The sequence below is a fragment of the Ixodes scapularis genome, unplaced genomic scaffold (assembly GCF_016920785.2).
Source record: "Ixodes scapularis isolate PalLabHiFi unplaced genomic scaffold, ASM1692078v2 PGA_scaffold8__174_contigs__length_109621045, whole genome shotgun sequence".
NCBI lineage: Eukaryota > Metazoa > Arthropoda > Arachnida > Ixodida > Ixodidae > Ixodes > Ixodes scapularis.
In genome coordinates, this window is record NW_024609883.1 from 20,570,060 (window position 1) to 20,587,938 (window position 17,879).

A 17,879-nucleotide genomic window follows, 5' to 3' on the forward strand; every position below is an offset into this window, starting at 1 on the left:
TATGCGCTAATCGCGTATCTAAGCGCACTTGTCGAATTTCTATTTCAGCGTCCCACATGTCCGCCATGGTGCTGCTGATGCACACGCAACCACAGGAACCGGAACCGCAATGCTCGCGCTAATCCGCAGCACCGCGGTACAAGAAGCGCTACTGAAGCGCTAACACGGCGCTACTGAAGCGCTAACAAGGCGCTACAGAAGCGCTAATCGCGCGCTATGTTAGAACGAAGTCACGCGCCAGGAAGCGCCACATGAGCGCTCCTTGGAGCGCTCATGTAGCGCTAACTTAGCGCTCTGCTTTATGTGTGAACAGGCCTTTACTCTTAATGTGCTTTTTCAAATTAGAGTTCGACGTCCTGGATGTGCTCAGCAGCTTGAGTTTCGGCATACAGAGCAGACATTTAAACGGCGAATTGCATGACTTCGTTTCGCTCCGTTTAAACATAGCACTTAAGGCTGAACTCAGTGGGACGAATATACAGAGAAAAATAGACGAATTTTGCCCGGCGGCTTTTGCTGTGCGCGTAGCATTAGCACAGTGGCTGCAACGTCACGCGCAAAGCGAGCGTGCCGTCCGGCGGCGTTCGTCAGTTATTTGTCGCATAATCCGCTCCATGGACTTCAGCCGTTAGCCCGGGCCATAGCAACAAAGTTTCGGTGGTCGTTGCCATCTTGCACGAAAACTGAGTGCGAGAACGCAGTAAAAATGGTTTTTATACACCTACTCATGTTTACAAACCAACCGGAGCGCCCCTAGCGGACGCCACCGGCGCCGCGCATGCGCGGTGGATGGTGGGCAAGAAGCCCGCCGTCGCCCATAAACAAACCATTGAATTGCGTTGTTGTCGGCGTCGGTGGGAGTCCCCGTGCTCTTTTTCACGTTGGAATTGTTGATTCTACGTCCTCCTAACAATGTCTGACTACTTGAACGGCTTCAGCAAAACTAACGAGGAAACACTTTGCGTGAATAATGTGATGTGCGGCGATTCATTTCACGTGGACGCCGCAGAATAGGCGCTAAAGCCTGACTCCCACGATGAGATTCTGCTCGCTGTTTTCAGACGCGACGTTGATTGGACTGCAAAAGCGTGGACCGTAGCTGAGATGGTAGACGTCGATACTGAAAACCGCAAGTAGAATCGGGCATTGCAAGTCGGTGATGGCCTCTGGTAACAATAATGATCAACATCTTCTTGTATCTGTATACACTTAGCCTACTTCCCCAACCAACCTTCAAAAGTGTTTTGAGGCCTGCACTTAGTTCTTATCGCAATTACCGGGTCAACGTTTGGTTTACGGGCCGCTGTCTTTTGAACGAGCTAACGACAAAAAGCAGCCAATTTTGAAAGAGCAGACGACAGTTCGTACGCATGCGTATGGCGTACGGGCAAGAAGCACCGTCGTCCCGCGTCAACAAACCACTCGAACGTCACGTTGTCGGCGTCTGTGTGAGTCTGCATACACTTTTTCGCGTTGGAATAGTCGATTCTACGTCCTCATCGCAATGTCTTACCACTTTAATCGCCTAAGCGAAATTATCAAGGCTCGTTACGCCGCTAAACTTTCTGTAAATAATTTGACGTGCGGCGATTCATTCGCCTGAACGCCGCAGAATAGACGCCAAAACCATGATGAGATTATTCTAGCTATTTTCGGTAGCGACGTCGCTCGTGTTGCAAAAGTGTAGAAGATAGCGGCGATGATCGACGTCGATACTAAAATCAGAAGCGGGAACAGACCAAGCGTAACAAGCCGGTGATGGCCACCGGTACCAATGATCAACATCTTGTATCTACTGTTTACACCGAGCCTACTTAAGTCTTTTGAGGCCTGCAATTACTTCTTATTACAATCACGGGGTCAAAGTTTGGTCTGTGGGCCGCTTTTGTTTGAACGAGCAGACGACGAAGAGCAGACGTTTGAAAGAGCAGACGAAAGTTCGAACGATCAGGCGGCCGTGTGAATTTGAAGACGCACTGAACCCGTGGGTGGTTCGGACAACTTGGCGATTTTCTCTCGCTTATGTTGGAACAAAGCAAATACATCTGGCGACCACAAAGTGTTGCCCGCACACGCAATCGTAGTTCGACAGCGTCTGGTTTGCTCTTTTCACGGCTACTATCCACGTTCTCGGACGAACGGAGGGGGCAAAAACACATAAAAACTGATCTTGAAACCTTTCCAGACTCTCTTGGTACAACCCCCGTCACAGCATTTTGACGAGCAGGCAGGTTTTTTGGCTCGTTTCTTCCAAAGGAACGCGGGAATGCATGTCTGGCACGGCGACTTCTGCCCACCGCCCCAGACCGGAAGTGCGTCCGGCGCGCCACCACCGCGGCGTGACGTAGGAGAGTTGAGTTCGTGTATAAGAAGCATTCCAAAATGGCCTTGTTGGTTATAGGCAGAAGTTTCATGACAAACGCAACTGTACAGTACAGGGACTGTTCACAAACAGCATACCTCATAGCCACGCCGGCTTTTAGCCACAGCCCGGTTTAGGCTACACAAGCAACAAAAATAGGACACCGATCGCTTAAGATAACCCATAATTATAACCAAAGAAGATTATTGGTGATTATAAACGAAGTATAGCGCCGGCCATGCTTTGGTTATTATTACATGCATACTCGTGGTATCTTTATGTGTATATATGATTATAAAAGGTGACCAGGCGTTTATAAGCTCTTTACCGTAAGTTCGTCTTTCATGCCCAAAAACCTTTTTTTTTCTTTTTCTCTTTTCACGCCGGTAGCGGCAAAGTAAGTGTGAAGCAGACGAAAGCCATCACTAGGGAGCCTTCATGTGCGCATGAAGGCACTCTAGCCATCACTATTACTGCTATGAATGTGTCTCTTTAGAAGAATGGTATAGTAGCCTTCACACGCAACCAGGAACTGCGAGAAGGATAACGCGGGCGCGGCGTCCAGCATAATTCGGTCTTTGAATGCCAGGGAGCTGGGGCTAACTGCGATACAAAGAGGGTGCCGTCCGTGGTGGTTACGCAGTCTTTTGTCTAATTTTTGAGGCGCTATGGGAGAAAGAATGACCAGAGGAGTTAGTGGGAGGCGACCTTCTGAACGGGATTCGTTACCCAACGAGAGACCGTACCTTTGTACCACGGCGGCAGGCATTCTAAAAGATGGTGACGTCTTTCTGGTGACGGACACCTTACAATCCTACGAAACCTTGCCACTTGTTTTTGTTCAAAGCGTGGAAACGTCAATGCTTCCAAATTTAGAGTTTATCCTTTCTGTTGTTGACAGAAAGAGAATTTATTTATTTTGAGGAGAAGGACTTGACCAGCTGGAGTAGCTAGGGACGATTAGGCAGAGTCCTTCGAGCGGCAGCAGACTGTTGCCTTCTGAGCGGATGTCTCTTCCCAGTGAGACGGCTGCTCCTTCAGGGCACGGCGGCGGGGGCCTTAGTAGCTTCGATACAAAGACTGCACCACGGACGCTCAAGAATTCGACAAAGCGATAATAACGCGTCTTGTGGTCCCGGTTGTGGGAACGTTGAAAATGTCTTCCGAGGGAGTTTGAAAGGACGTCGTTTATATATAGCTTTGTCGAGGTTTCTTTGCCACTTTTTGTAGTGCGCAGAATAAACGTTAGTTCACTTTTGAACCATAATGCTGCCATATTTATTCAGAAGTAACGAGTAATGGGTAACGTAATTTGATAGCAGATACCGTAAAATAATAACGACATTACCTTTCTAGTTACTCATTTGGTATTTAACGAGTACGATAGTACGTTACTAAAAAAAACTAACGCGTCACCAGTAACGTTGTTACTTGTAACGCGTTAGTTTCAACACTGTGAACAAGGAAGAAAGAAAAGAAATTGATGTTGAATGCGAGTTTGCTCGAGTAACTTCTATCTGTTCAGAAGATATTCCCCTGTAAACGACAATCCCCACCGCCTGGGAAGAACGTAAGTGGGCGAACGAGACGCCTCTGGGTTTTGCGTCACGCCTCCATTTCAAGGTTCATACTTACCGGTTCCCGACACCAGCATGATTGACGGCTCCGCCCAGGTATTTGTCTGCTTATTGATACGAAGAAGCAGGGGAAGAGCGCGACGGCTCGCGGCCGTGGGGCGTTCTGGTTCGCGCTCTGGCGGGCGGTTAGGTAAAAACCCACCACTAAAAACCACCCGTGTACGGAGTCTAAAATACGATATTCATCGAATGGGAGTGAACGTAGACGTATAATTATCCGATACAAAGTTTCGCTTGATTCCTAAACGAATAATGCCGGCGCATCATATCAAATTGTTAGACAGAACTGTAAAGAAGATCGCGTGTTTCTTGTAAAAGATTTCGGCCCCTCCCATCCGGTCCGCTTTTCTATAGGCCTCAAATAACGCGGGCGAATCTTTCCTTTTGTCGCATTTCCATTTCGCTGCTTCCGCAAATTATGAATGTGGTAGATTGGTTCAGTGGCTTAGAGCTCACTTTCTGAAAGGAACCGAAAATAAAAACGGACCAGTACAAGCTGAACTCTGCAAGACACTGGAAGAGAGCCTGTCGTAATGAAAATGAACTGCTGTAATGTGGTAAGTCGAGTCAGTCAGTTCATAATTTTTCTTACACTTTTGAAATGCCCCAGAAAAACAAGAACCAGGACAAGCTAAGTGGCGCAAGGCGACTCGTATCGTTCAGGTTGCCCCGTTTTTTTTATGTCCTTTCGGTGCTCCTCTAAACACACAGTGTTCGGTTTCTAAACGCTGTTCATATTTTGGCATGGAAATAAGACAAAAAAACGTAGTACTTTGCCACACCAGTGCAATACAATATAGACTTCTATTTCCAGCAATATGCTTTCCGCCATGCTTCCATCATGACAGGGGATCGTCGGTGGCTTTGTGACTGATTTGGGAGACCCGAGGGGACCTCGTGATATCGCGGTGTATGTGTGTTGACAGGAGACCGCTCGGCTACTTTGAGCTGACGCCTTCTGAGCTTATCGTTAGCTGGAATGTACGGGGGCTTGGGAAAAGGAAGAGGGAAGGGGGTAGGGTTTTTGGGAAAATGAAGAAAAAGAGGGAGACCAAGGGTAGCGAGTGACATATGAGTTTGTCCTGTGAAATGGAGTTTTTAGCTGAGGAAGTGGCCGCCCAGGCAGCACAAAACGTCGTGGAAACGTCGAGAAATGGTCCCTGACGTCCGCGACGTCCCGCGTGACTTCGATCACGTTTTTTCGATGTTGAGGTGACGTCCTTATATAACGTTCCATTAGAGTCCAATCACTGACGTTGTGACGACGTTGTATTTCAACTCAAACGTCGTCAACGTTCCCACGACGTAAATGCACGACGTTGAGGCAACGTCCAACCCTCACGTTTCTTTGACGTTGAAGTGAAGTTCATAAATGACGTTCCATTATCGTCCTGTCCGTGGCGTGCTGGCGACGTCATGTTTCAACTTCTACGTCGTCATCGTCACCACGACGTCAAGACAAGACGTTTTGGCAGCGTCGAACACTCACGTTTCTTCGACGTTAAAATAAAGTCCCTATAGTGACGTTACATTATTGCCCCGTCAGTGACGTTTCAGCAACGTCGCATTCACACCCAACTGTGGTAAACGACGTACAGGACGTACTGGCAACGTCGACCACTCACGTTTTGTTCAATGTTGAGGACATTTAAATTACGTTCCATTTTCGTCCTGTCATTGACGCCCTTGCGCTACAACCTTTGTTTTGTGTTTTCTTTTAGCTTTTCCAGCTCCATCTACAGCCGCAGAATCACGTACAATACGCGTTCAGCGTTAAAAGCTTAATTACAGCTGTGGTCAAGGTGACACTGCTCAAGAGCCGCAAACAAAACTTAATTTTTGAGAGCTCGAAAAATTTCTTTCTTTATACATTAATTTATTCATTTCGACATACTATTAATTGCACATGGGATTACGGTAGGGAGGGCATATACAAAACTCAATGTGCACTGGACGAAAAGAAATAACATGAAGGCATGTCGGGAATATCATTCCTTTTACATCTGCTTGTTATACTTTGGGTTTGTTTAAAATATTGTTATGGTTTTAATTTTCGAAGTCAAGCCAATGGAAGTGAAGCCCATGGCGTCTAGAAGGAATCGAATTGTGCCATTCTTGTTTTTCGCACGCGCGTTGTCGTCTTGCCTGGGTCCTGGGAGGCGCGTCGCCACAGGCGCGTCGCCACAGGCGCGTCGCCACAGGCGCGTCGCCACAGGCGCGTCGCCACAGGCGCGTCGCCACAGGCGCGTCGCCACAGGCGCGTCGCCACAGGCGCGTCGCCACAGGCGCGTCGCCACAGGCGCGTCGCCACAGGCGCGTCGCCACAGGCGCGTCGCCACAGGCGCGTCGCCACAGGCGCGTCGCCACAGGCGCGTCGCCACAGGCGCGTCGCCACAGGCGCGTCGCCACAGGCGCGTCGCCACAGGCGCGTCGCCACAGGCGCGTCGCCACAGGCGCGTCGCCACAGGCGCGTCGCCACAGGCGCGTCGCCACAGGCGCGTCGCCACAGGCGCGTCGCCACAGGCGCGTCGCCACAGGCGCGTCGCCACAGGCGCGTCGCCACAGGCGCGTCGCCACAGGCGCGTCGCCACAGGCGCGTCGCCACAGGCGCGTCGCCACAGGCGCGTCGCCACAGGCGCGTCGCCACAGGCGCGTCGCCACAGGCGCGTCGCCACAGGCGCGTCGCCACAGGCGCGTCGCCACAGGCGCGTCGCCACAGGCGCGTCGCCACAGGCGCGTCGCCACAGGCGCGTCGCCACAGGCGCGTCGCCACAGGCGCGTCGCCACAGGCGCGTCGCCACAGGCGCGTCGCCACAGGCGCGTCGCCACAGGCGCGTCGCCACAGGCGCGTCGCCACAGGCGCGTCGCCACAGGCGCGTCGCCACACTATCCTCTCTCCAGGTGATTTCAGGCCTGCATCCTTTCCTAGGAGCATCCATACTGCTCCGCGACCACCTGGCATTGTTTTAAGGTTCGGCAATTTTTCTTCGTGTTTTGTTACCCATGCTCACTTGCGCACAACCACAAAATTCGCATCAACATCACAGTTCATCCACAACACCAACTTTTGGCACACACATTAGCGCATTCGGCAGATCGGTGCGCAGTCTTCTTACGTGACTGTCAAAACAGATCTTGCTTTCTTTGGCACTGATAACGTACCCCAACAAAAATCGCACGCCGGCACACACTATATCGCAGCACAATTTCACTGCACACTTCCGCATTTTTGAACACTACTCCAAAAAATAAAATGCCCGTCAATGACGAAATCCGGTAGATACTGTCAACAGTTTGTGTAGATTGCACTCATGATGCCAACCGTTGAATGGCATACATGACGGTCCAAAAAGCGTTCAAGTCAACCCGCACCTACGTGTCGGGAAAAAAAAAAAAGCCGGCGTTAACGCGGCGCAAAAAAGAGGGGGAAAGGCAAGCAGAGGACATGCCAGTGGTATCTCCATAAAGCCCCATGCGATGCGTCGGGAAAATCGGCAAGAAGAGGGCGAGAGAGAAAGGTCGGGGAAAGTAGTGGGGAGGGTGACGAACAATCGACAAGCGTTAGTTCCGGGTGCACGTATTCTCTCTCAGTCGTTCCCAAAGTATTTCAGTTAATTCTACGTTGGCCGGGCGCCCGGGAGAAAACAGCTCTGGGTATAATCCGGTCCAGCTTTTTCTGAAAGTCAGTCACTATACTTCGTTTCAGCTTCCGTCCGAGCGCAGCCAAAGCTACGTGTGGCCGGAGCCAATCACACGCCAACAACAGGTCACGCGATCTCGCCTGCACTTTTGTATAACTCCGCTGCGCCGCCGGTCGGCCGCGCCGCCTGCGCTCGCCGAGTATTTCGTCTGCTACGGGTGTATCAACGATATCGTCTGCTACAGGTTTAAAAAGTGCCCTTTCACGTTCTGAAACTTAGTCACAGGGGATGCCGTTACGCAGGCTGGCCGCTGGCATCTGTGTCCGAGCTTTCCACCTGTTCGGCATAGTTTCGAGTTGTAAGTACACGTTGGAAGGCCCCCGATGATTCGGCCGTTGATGTTTCCTTGAATTGTTTGGATATACCAGGGCTCGAGGCGCAGTCCTTTCCACCAGCGTCTCGGCGTTCAATGTGATCGGCAGGTAAAAGGGTGCCCTGATTTCGCCGCGTATCTGAATTGTAGTGGCCCGGACGCTTTGCTTGTTTACAACGCATTGGCGGTACGACGCGGCCGGAGTCTTCTGCCAAATTTGAAAGTAGACATTCATCACGACTTCTCGCGCCAGACGCCCAAACGTGCCTTTGCGAAAGGGCGTTTTGAAGCGCCTCGGTGAGGAAAGCAGCGACGCACATGATTCGGCGATTACAGGAACGAAATCACACAGAAAAACCGAGCGCTGCAGCCGTGTTGCCAGCGGATATACATGTTTTCACCAAACCACATGCATTTACATATATTAATATAAACATAAACTCCAGAGATTCGATTCCTTTAGTTGCAAATCATTCTTAGCAGTACACATCTGGAACATTGTGCAGTTTTTACGCACAAAACAGTTACTTTAAAAGAAATTACTTTTGTGAACTACTTTGTGGTGCGTAGGAATGCTCTTCTCGAAGTTGCGAACCGTCCCTCAGCCTTTGGCTGCGCTCGGACGGAAGCTGAAACGAAGTATAGGACCGGCCGCCACGTCTACCGAGTCTACGAGGCATTCTGCTTGTCGCCGTGATTTCTTCCAGTCTACATACAGTGGAAGTGCTGCGATACTGAGTCGCTCAAGTCGCCGCTGTGAAGAAATTGGTGATCGCCAAAAACGCTGTCGTGTTCAGTCACGACTCGCGAACCTTTTTCAAGGCTATGACGCTTCATACGTTGAATCGTGTTACTGCTCGGATCAAGGTGCCTGTGAGGATATGAATGACGCTCCCCGAAAACAAGGGGCAGTGCAGATAATGATGCGTCAAGTCCAGTCTACGATCAAGGCCCTTCAGACGCTTCCAACGATCCCAGTAAAGACCGCCCAGCGCACGGGATCCCACTTCTGAAACGATTCCCGTGCATCCCAGCGAGAGTACCAGCTACGTGCAATGGGGTGGGTAAAGCACGCGCGCCTGCGGATTAGTCAAAGCAGAACAAGGTAAGCGGTGGAACATTCCGCGCAGCGCGACATCGTGCCTTGTTCATTTCTTTTGGGTGAATTTGTTTGTTTTATATACTCCTGGCTGCCACATCCAGGGACGTCTTTTGGCGGCGCTCCGTTGTGCATCTCGTGTCTGAAAATGCTAAAATAAACAGTTCGTACCAAACCTGTGTTTTAGTAGCTTTCTTCGTACTTGCATGAGGGCCACTTGCCTCCGCAATAATACTCAAAGCATTTTTTTTGTTTTGAGGAGGAGGGGGGGGGGGGTGGACTCAACGTCTTCCCCACGACGCCTAGGGAACGTAATTAGGAATGGTTTCTCGACGTTCTATAAACGTCGCTGGTAGTCCGAATGTCGTAAACACACGTATCATAAACGTCGAAGGAGGACGCAACGGCCCACTGAGACGTGCATGTGACGTGTGACAAACGTCATTGGGAACGTTTTCTCAACCTCCTGTGCACCTTTTCTCGCGGACATTTAAAGGTTTCATCGACGTCGAAGGAAGGTAACGTCCGGACCTTCGACGTTGTACGACGTCACGTTACAGACGTCTTCGACGTTCTTTCGACGTTTCCTTCACGTTTATGTGCTGCCTGGGCGAGTGGGCTAACTAGGCTGCCTACATATTTCCGCCGTACCGCTGTTTAGGGTGGCGACAACGTTTGTGATACCTGCTTCCGACAAAACCAGTGTTGCCTACCTCGTCACCATGGCAAACTGCGCTGTTTTCGTCGACCGTTGTGTTACACTCGCCGGTCCTGCAATCCTCGCTAGGGCTAGGGAGCTCCAACCGCTCTCGTCCCAACGGCAAGGCTCCGGCGATGCCGGTCTGATGCGTTTCATTTTGTCGCAGGAATTCGCGTTTCGTTAAAAGCGAAGCACACTTCCTGCTCGCAACTTCAAAATATGAAACCCCCGAATAAAGAGAGCGACAGCCACCACGACCGCCATCCTGCTGAGCCTCCGACTCCTCTCGTGAACGGAAAGGGAAGTGGTCTCACGGTGTTGTCGGTGTTTTGAGACTATACAGAAGCTCAACGTTGCTTACATTTAGCGAAATAAGAAGTGGAAAAAAATTGGCGGTGGGAGAGTATCTGGGAAAAGGTAACAAAAAGTTGGCGCCACCCTAAAGCGGAGCGAAAACATGTAGGCACCATAGGGCTAACCTGTCTCAGCTCAAGGATTTATAAACCAAAGCGAGCCATTTTGTTTTTTTCGTTTGAGGCTTCGTTTGTTTTGTTCAGTGTTTTGTTTTTTGTCCGTATCCTCCCCAGTTTCAAGTTTACAACTATGCTCAATTTATTTCTCACGTACGTAGATCACGCAATCAGGGAGCGACTGAATGATTCCGCGCCGGACTGCTGGCCGTACCATTATGTAGATGACTACCTAATCATGCATGAAGAGCAGACATACCCAGAGACTATCCTGGAGGCCTTCTCGTCGGGTCCCGCAGGCCTCGTCTTTAAAAAGGAGGACCCCTCCGACGGAACTCTCCAATTTTTAGACGTTCGTTTGGCAATCCATCCCGGGGGATACTGCTGGGAGTTTGGGCGAAGGACGGAAGAAGCCAGTTCTGCATTTCGCTAGCGCTCACTCCAAGTCCGTTAATTAAACCAGGGCTTGTCAAGTCCTTTATGATGTGAGTGTGTTCTAAATCCTGCCCCCGTTATGCGGAGAATAGTGTCCGGCTGCAGACGCGGAGTTTGAGGAAGGCCGGCTTTCCCGACGACCTGCTGGACAACTAGCTCAAGAGGCTAATTTTTGCCCCTCCTACTCCGACACCGGCACCGAGACGAGGGAAGGGAAAGCTGGCCGTCATACCTTATACACACGACACAGCGTATCGGCTAAAAGCGCTCGCGTCCAGATTAGAAGTAGGGGTGGCGTTCAGCTGCAAATCTAAACTCAGTTAACAAAATGGTTAATTGCACTCCCCTTAATAAGACCTGCTCTAAGATGCACGGGCATCAGTTCGTCCCACGTAAACAAGAGAGGGTCTACTCGATCCCGTTCACCTACGGTGGAGAATGCATAGGCCAGACAGGCAGGTGTATCAACGACCGCCTGCGGGAGCAGACAGGCAGGTGTATCAACGAGCCTGCAGGAGAGGGAGGACTCGGCGCGGCGCACCCGATCGTAGTGCATCCAGACTTGGAAGTAATCCGTTACAAGCAACGGGATTACTTGTAATTAATTAATTTTCTTGTAATTTAGTAATTAATTGGTTACTCTTTTGAAAATGTACTTTGTAATGTAACCTCATTAATTTTACAGTAACGAATTACTGAAATTACTCGTTACAATTCTTCCGTCGCATCAAAGAGAGAAAAAGAGTGGAAGAAGGGATATGCAATGGCCTTCACGCTTTTAGCATGCCAACACAAGACTCGGGTGATGTGCTGGCGTGGGAATGGAAAGATATACGGAAAGCACAAAAGCCCAGCCAGAGCCCGTTTCGGGACTCGTTCGTACGGTCAGCCAAGCTGGGCGGATTCGACTGTCTACATGAAGGCAACAGGTTTTGACTTCTTGGAAAACGAAGGTGCTGCTTCGAGCGCACAAAAGAGCAGGAAACCAATGGCCCATAAAACCTTCGCGTGGGGTTCGTGAGGACTACGACCGCGAACACTGTGACCTTGGTACATGCGCCCGCTCCCCTCTTCCCTCTCGCCCCCTCCTTTCTTCCCCACCCCACTGAGTTTTGTCCCCCAAAAAACAACTAAAATTTCTTTCTTCGTTTTTTTTTTTGTTTTTTTTTTTTTGGTTACACGAAACTGCCTTTTGCTTGTTAATGTTTTTGCCTACACACACCCCCCGCCCCTCCCCCCGGCAAATAGGAAAAGAAAGCTCTAATGAGAGCTCGCTTCTGCTCATCCTTGAGAGCGCTGTGAAAGCTAAATACTGGCTGGACCAACCAGCTATGTGGCTTCTTTCACTTGAATTCGCATTAGTGGATGCATAGGGCGAAAACATAAGGGATGCGATGGCAGGAGTTCATTGTAACAAAAATAAATAAAAAATAGCGTCAACCCTGCTGTCAGTTTAAACAGTAGCTTTCGACAGCTGGCAATAAGCTGGTCGGGGAGCAACAGAAAACGGCTTGGGACATCCAAGCTGGGGTCCTCGTCAGCGGATTGCGCCCGCGGGAACTTTAACCGAAATTTTAGGGAAAGGGAACACAGCCCGAGTTTTCTGAGAATGAACAGTGGCTGACTTACACACTGGAGTTGAAAAGCCCCCTGTAAACGCGTGAAAGACACGGAAGCGTGCTGTTCACTGAAAAATTGTTCTTTTTTAAATAAGTTATAAACGGCAAAATCATTTCAGTTGAGGGATTGGGCATTGATATTTCGTGTGACGTCTTGATTTGACAAGTTTGGTGACCAAGAAAGAAGATCAAGTGGGTCATTTGATCGGATAACAGCCTTCATCAAAAAGGAGTTTTTGAAACGTACCCAGAAGCAAGTGCCGCATCTTGGTCTCAGAGCCAGTCCGATTTAGTGGGTAAACCAGCCCCTATTTAGGGCAACATAGGGCAAACATAGAAAAATTATATCTTTAGAGGAATAGGGTTTTGAAGCTCGCCGATTCCAAACTCGGATTAATTCGAATAGTGTGCGTGCCCCCACTGCCCAAGTGCATTCGTCGCATGTTCATGGAATTTAGTTCTGTAATGCTTGTATACAGCGCAAGGCTCGTTTATCTTGAGCACATGTTTAAGTCAGAGGTCGGCATTTTAGGTCGCCCTCACTCACCCTCACCCTCACAGCCACACTCACCTAAGCCCCTCACTCACCCTCACCCTCACAGCCACACTCACCTTCATCCCCTCCCTCATCCTCACCCTCACAGTCACACTCACCTTCAGCACTTCACTCACCCTCACTGAACCTCACGGCCCTCACGCACTCACCGCCCTCACGGCCCTCACGCCCCTCACGGCCCTCATCGCCCTCACGGCCCTCACGCCCCTCACTCACTCACCGCCCTCACGCCACTCACCGCCCTCACGCCATTCACCGCCCTCACGGCCCTCACCGCCCTCACGGCCCTCACGCACTCATAGCCCTCACGCCACTCACCGCCCTCACCGCCCTCACGGCCCTCACCGCCCTCACGGCCCTCACGCACTCATAGCCCTCACACCACTCACCGCCCTCACCGCCCTCACGACCCTCACCGCCCTCACGGCCCTCACCGCCCTCACGGCCCTCACGCCACTCACCGCCCCCACGCCACTCACCGCCCTCACGCCACTCACCTCCCTCATGCCACTCACCGCCCTCACGCCACTCACCGCCCTTGCGGCCCCCACACCCCTCACGCCCCTTACGCACTCATGGCCCTCACGCCACTCATGTCAGCTTCAGATGGGGCGATTTCGCCCAGAAACTTTACGTCGCAACACCAGCAACACGGGCCGCTCGCGATCACACGCAGCAACCAATTGCTGCAATTTGCCATCGTCATCATAAAATTTAATTTTTCTTGCACTATTTAGACACAATTACGCGTTATAAACGTGTTTTTATGCATTTAAATCTCGTTAAGAATACTAATGCACCTTTTTGAAACAGTTTATTTAAAAAAAAAACGATAAGCCAGAACCAAGTCGTTCGGTGTCATCATCACCGGCACGAGGTATCACGTGAAAATTTTGCGTCCCTGATTGGATGCAGCCGCTTCAAATGTATTCGAATTGCTCCGAGTTGCTTGCTTATTTCAAGCCGGACCCGATCTCAGCAATTCGTGCCGATCTAGGGAAAGCTAGAGAACAACCCGTCATTAACACCAAAATTGCTGAGAAAGATGTTCGATCTGAAGGGCGCCTCACGCACTCACCGCCCTCACGCACTCATGGCCCTCACACTCACCGCCCTCACGGCCCTCACGGCCCTCACGCCTCTCATGTGACTGCCCTCACGCCACTCAGGGCCCTCACACCCCTCACGCACTCACCGCCCTCACACCACTCACGCACTCATGGCCCTCACGCCACTCACCGCCCTCACGCCCCTCATGCCCTCATGGCCCTCACGGCCCTCACGGCCCTCACGGCCCTCATGGCCCTCACGGCCCTCATAGCCCTCACCGCCCTCACGGCCTTCACCGCCCGCACGGCCCTCACTGCCCTCACGGCCCTCACCGCCCTCACGGCCCTCACGGCCCTCACCGCCCTCACGGCCCTCACGGCCCTCACGGCCCTCACCGCCCTCACGGCCCTCACCGCCCTCACAGCCCTCACGGCCCTCACTCACCCTCACACTTATGAATTTTCCTGGTTCAGAAACTCACTCACCCTCACCTCACCTGTGAAGATGAGGGTGAGTGAGGGTGAGTGAGGGCCCTCATGAGTGAGGTTTGCCGAGGTATGGTTTAAGTCCTTTATAATTTTATAGATTCGTTCTCCTGAAAATATTAGCCTAAAATGATACGTACATAGTACTGAATGTGTTGCATTTTTGTTTTAATTTTGATGGCGCCCGAAATTTTCCCCTTCACACACGCAGTACATAGTGTGGTTTCGTGTTTCCTTGAAGTAACGCAAAAGTGACGAAGCAATTAATCCCATAATTTTTACAGGAATCAATTTTTAACGGCAATCCATTACTTTTTAGGCCAAGTAATCGTAACTGTAATTAATTAATTTTTTGAAGGAACGGGCGCAAGTCTGGGTGCATCGGCGTGCGTGCGGTGGGTGTTCGCCCAGGTTCCAGCACACGCGCGCCTTTTTTTTTTTTTTTTCACAGCCAAAGGTTTGAAAGAGAGGTTATAGAGTCGTCCCGTGCTCCATTAAGGGCTTAGATGTAAACGCTCCCTCTTCCTCGCTGACGCTCTCCGAACGAGAGATCGCGTTCTAACGCCCCGAGCTTTCCAGTTTGGGCTAGACGACCTTGGCGGATAACTCGTTCGTCGTCCCTCCTGCCCTGTCGGCTCCTTTTGTACCTTTCCACTTTCGGTCTCCTCCTCCCCTTTCCCCTCCCTCCCTTCCCTATTCTTCCTTTGAATTTCTCTCACTCCTTTCGTCAATCGGCCTCTCCGGGATGGGGAGCCGGCGAGCGAGCGGACGTCGGTTTATGTGTGGTGGTGGGCCATGTGGTGGTTGTGTGGTTCTGTTATACCCCTGTCAGACGGCAGCTAAAATGACATTTACGCCAAATGACATTCAGGTTTTCAAACGACATTCAAGATGGGACCTGCCAGACGACAACTAAAATGACATTTAGGTGATGTTCATTGCGATTGCGTTCGCCAAGTCGAATCAGTCACACAGAGTATGCTTTTGCGGTAGCGATTATTAATTCCGCAATAAACTATTTGTTATATTTTGTTTGAAGTAGATGAAATTTATGAAACACCGCAAAGTGTTTTTTAAACGAAGTCTGCTTTTTGATGAGACGCTTGCCGCTTGGCGGCTTGGCTTGCTTGGTTTGCTCAGTGGGCTCCCTCCTTTGTTCAGCGCTGTGTCTCGTTTCTTTTGCTTCTCTTCGGCTGCCGTCGCTGTTTGTTCCGCACGAGCTTCCCCCACTTTTCCAAGTGCGATGGATCCTGCGGTGGACCCCGTGGACCCTGATCCGGCTGCCGCCGTTGCGATGGACGTACTGTCGTGTGCTGCGTATGTTATGTACGTGCCCGCTCTGCAAACAAGTAGTTTGTCTACTTTTAGCGTGGACATCAGGTCTGCCAGGAGGGAGGCGGATCTCCTCGAAGAGGAGCTTCTTGCGAACAGCGTTTTGCTTGCTGCCGCTGCTGCTGCGTCAATGACTGACGCCGTGCCGCGCAGCGTCCAGGCGTTCGTGAGGAACGAGCGATGGTTTGAAGATACACTGCCAAACTTGCCTGCTTATTTTTTCAAGCAGTCTTTTCGTGTGATGCCGACCACGTTCCGGTACCTCGTGGATGTGTGCCGGCCGCACATGGAGCGTGAGGTGACTGCCATGCGTGCGACCATATCAGTGGAGAAGCGAGTAGGCGCTTCCTTGTACAAGCTGTGCTCCACCGCTGAGGACAGGACCGTCGCCCACCTGTTCGGCCTGGGACGCTCCACGGTGAACGAGCTGTACAAGGAGTTCTGCACAGTCGTTGTCTCCGCTCTCGCGCCCGAGTGGGTGAAGATGGTAGGCGCCGCCGAGCTTGCTGAGCTCGTCCGGGAGTTCGAAGCTACCTTGGACTTTCCGCAGGCCATAGGGGCACTCGACGGCTGCCATTTCCCTGTGTCGCCACCACAAGCGGACGCCACCGACTACCGAAACTACAAGGGCTGGTAAGTACCTTTTTCCGAAAGGGAACCGTATATAGCCTCCATTATTTAAGAGATTATGTTTGGATTAGCAGTACAGAATCTGCATGTCCTAGCATTCCCGAGTTTAGACCACATAGTTTCTAACCACATTACCAAATTTTTTTTTCTTCCAATCGCTATTTGGGAACTTACTGCTTGAAGACAGAGTCAGTGGAACTGTCTGACCAACATTGCTAAAGTGTGCTTTAAAAAAAGTGTTTTTTAGCCAATGTGTTCCATTACCTTATTGGGGGAGGTAATTATGTGGTGACCCAGCAGACTAATTGAGTGCTTTGCCACGCTTATATGCAGGTACAGCATCATCCTCCTCGCCCTGGTGGACCATAGATACCGTTTCCGGTATGTCAACGTCGGAGCGCCAGGACGGTGCCATGATGCACATGTTTTCCGGAGGTCGGCACTGGCAGGCATTCTAGAAGGGCCAACCTTCCAGAAGCCCATGATCACCATCAATGGGACCGCCGTGCCACCACTGATCCTCTGCGACCAGGCATTCCCGCTTACGTCCAACCTGTTGAAGCCGTATCCGCGGAAGGACGTCACGGACAACTCCACGCAGGCGGGGTTCAACAAGCGGCTGTCAGCTGCACTCAGGATTGTTGAAAATGCCTTCGGCCGAGTGAAGGCACGGTTTCGCCTGATCCTGAAACGCATGGAGTGTGACGTTAACAACGCCCGCCTGATCGTACGAGCCTGCTGCGTCCTCAACAATATCTGTGAGCACTTCAACGATGGCGTTGAGGCCCAGTGGCTCAGGGATGCCCAGCGTGTGGACGGCGTCCACATCCAACCGGTCTGCGCCACGGACATCGAAGCAGACAGCGGACAGAGGATCAGGAACGCCATTGCTGTCTACCTGCACCAGCGCTCCAGGCTGCAGCACTGAATCCCTGTTGCGTGATGCACCACGGAGGCCCCATGTTACTGGTGGCATGGCACTGGCCTGTCTAAACATCAGTGCTGTCTACATTTGTGCAAGACAACTGAGGTGCACCCTCGGGTGCACTTGAGTCGTCTTGCACAGATGCAGACAGCACAGATGTTTAGACAGGCCAGTGCTGTACCATCAGTAACATATAGCCTTCGACCAACCAAAAAAAGGCCCTTTTCAGGGCCAAACAAATAGGCTTTTGGAGCTTGCTATACTGTGAGACCATGGCCTGCCGTGTCTCGAGTAAATGCTTCATGGGAGTCATGAAATGTGCCTTTCATTCTTCGAAACAAATTTTGTTGATTGAATTATTGCAGTTTATATCTCAACTTCTTTACGAAAAATATAGAAAGCTTTGTAAGGCTTGGCAGATTTTTAGTGACAAGTACATATCAATAATATATGAAATATGTAAGCAATGATTATGATATTCATTGGATATTATTGAATCATTGGACATTTTTTCTTATATTTGGTGGCAGGTTAAGGACCCATTCGATGCTATATCTCTAGCGTG

At 50.9% G+C, this 17,879-nt stretch overlaps 1 protein-coding gene across 1 annotated transcript; it reads left to right on the plus strand.

Annotated features, from left to right (window-relative positions):
- Positions 1–16,243: 16,243 nt before the first annotated feature.
- Positions 16,244–17,317, plus strand: LOC120839699 (protein ALP1-like). Its single transcript, XM_040210054.1, has 2 exons — positions 16,244–16,392; positions 16,723–17,317. Exons 1-2 carry the CDS (start codon positions 16,244–16,246, stop codon positions 17,315–17,317), a joined length of 744 nt encoding a protein of 247 aa, XP_040065988.1.
- Positions 17,318–17,879: the final 562 nt, after the last annotated feature.

Excerpts from the sequence above, each read along its gene's own strand:
- LOC120839699 (XM_040210054.1), top strand. The coding sequence starts at position 16,244 with ATGGTAGGCGCCGCCGAGCTTGCTGAGCTCGTCCGGGAGTTCGAAGCT. Across the intron at positions 16,393-16,722 it reads TACCGAAACTACAAGGGCTG|GTACAGCATCATCCTCCTCG; the intron begins GTAAGTACCTTT and ends GCTTATATGCAG.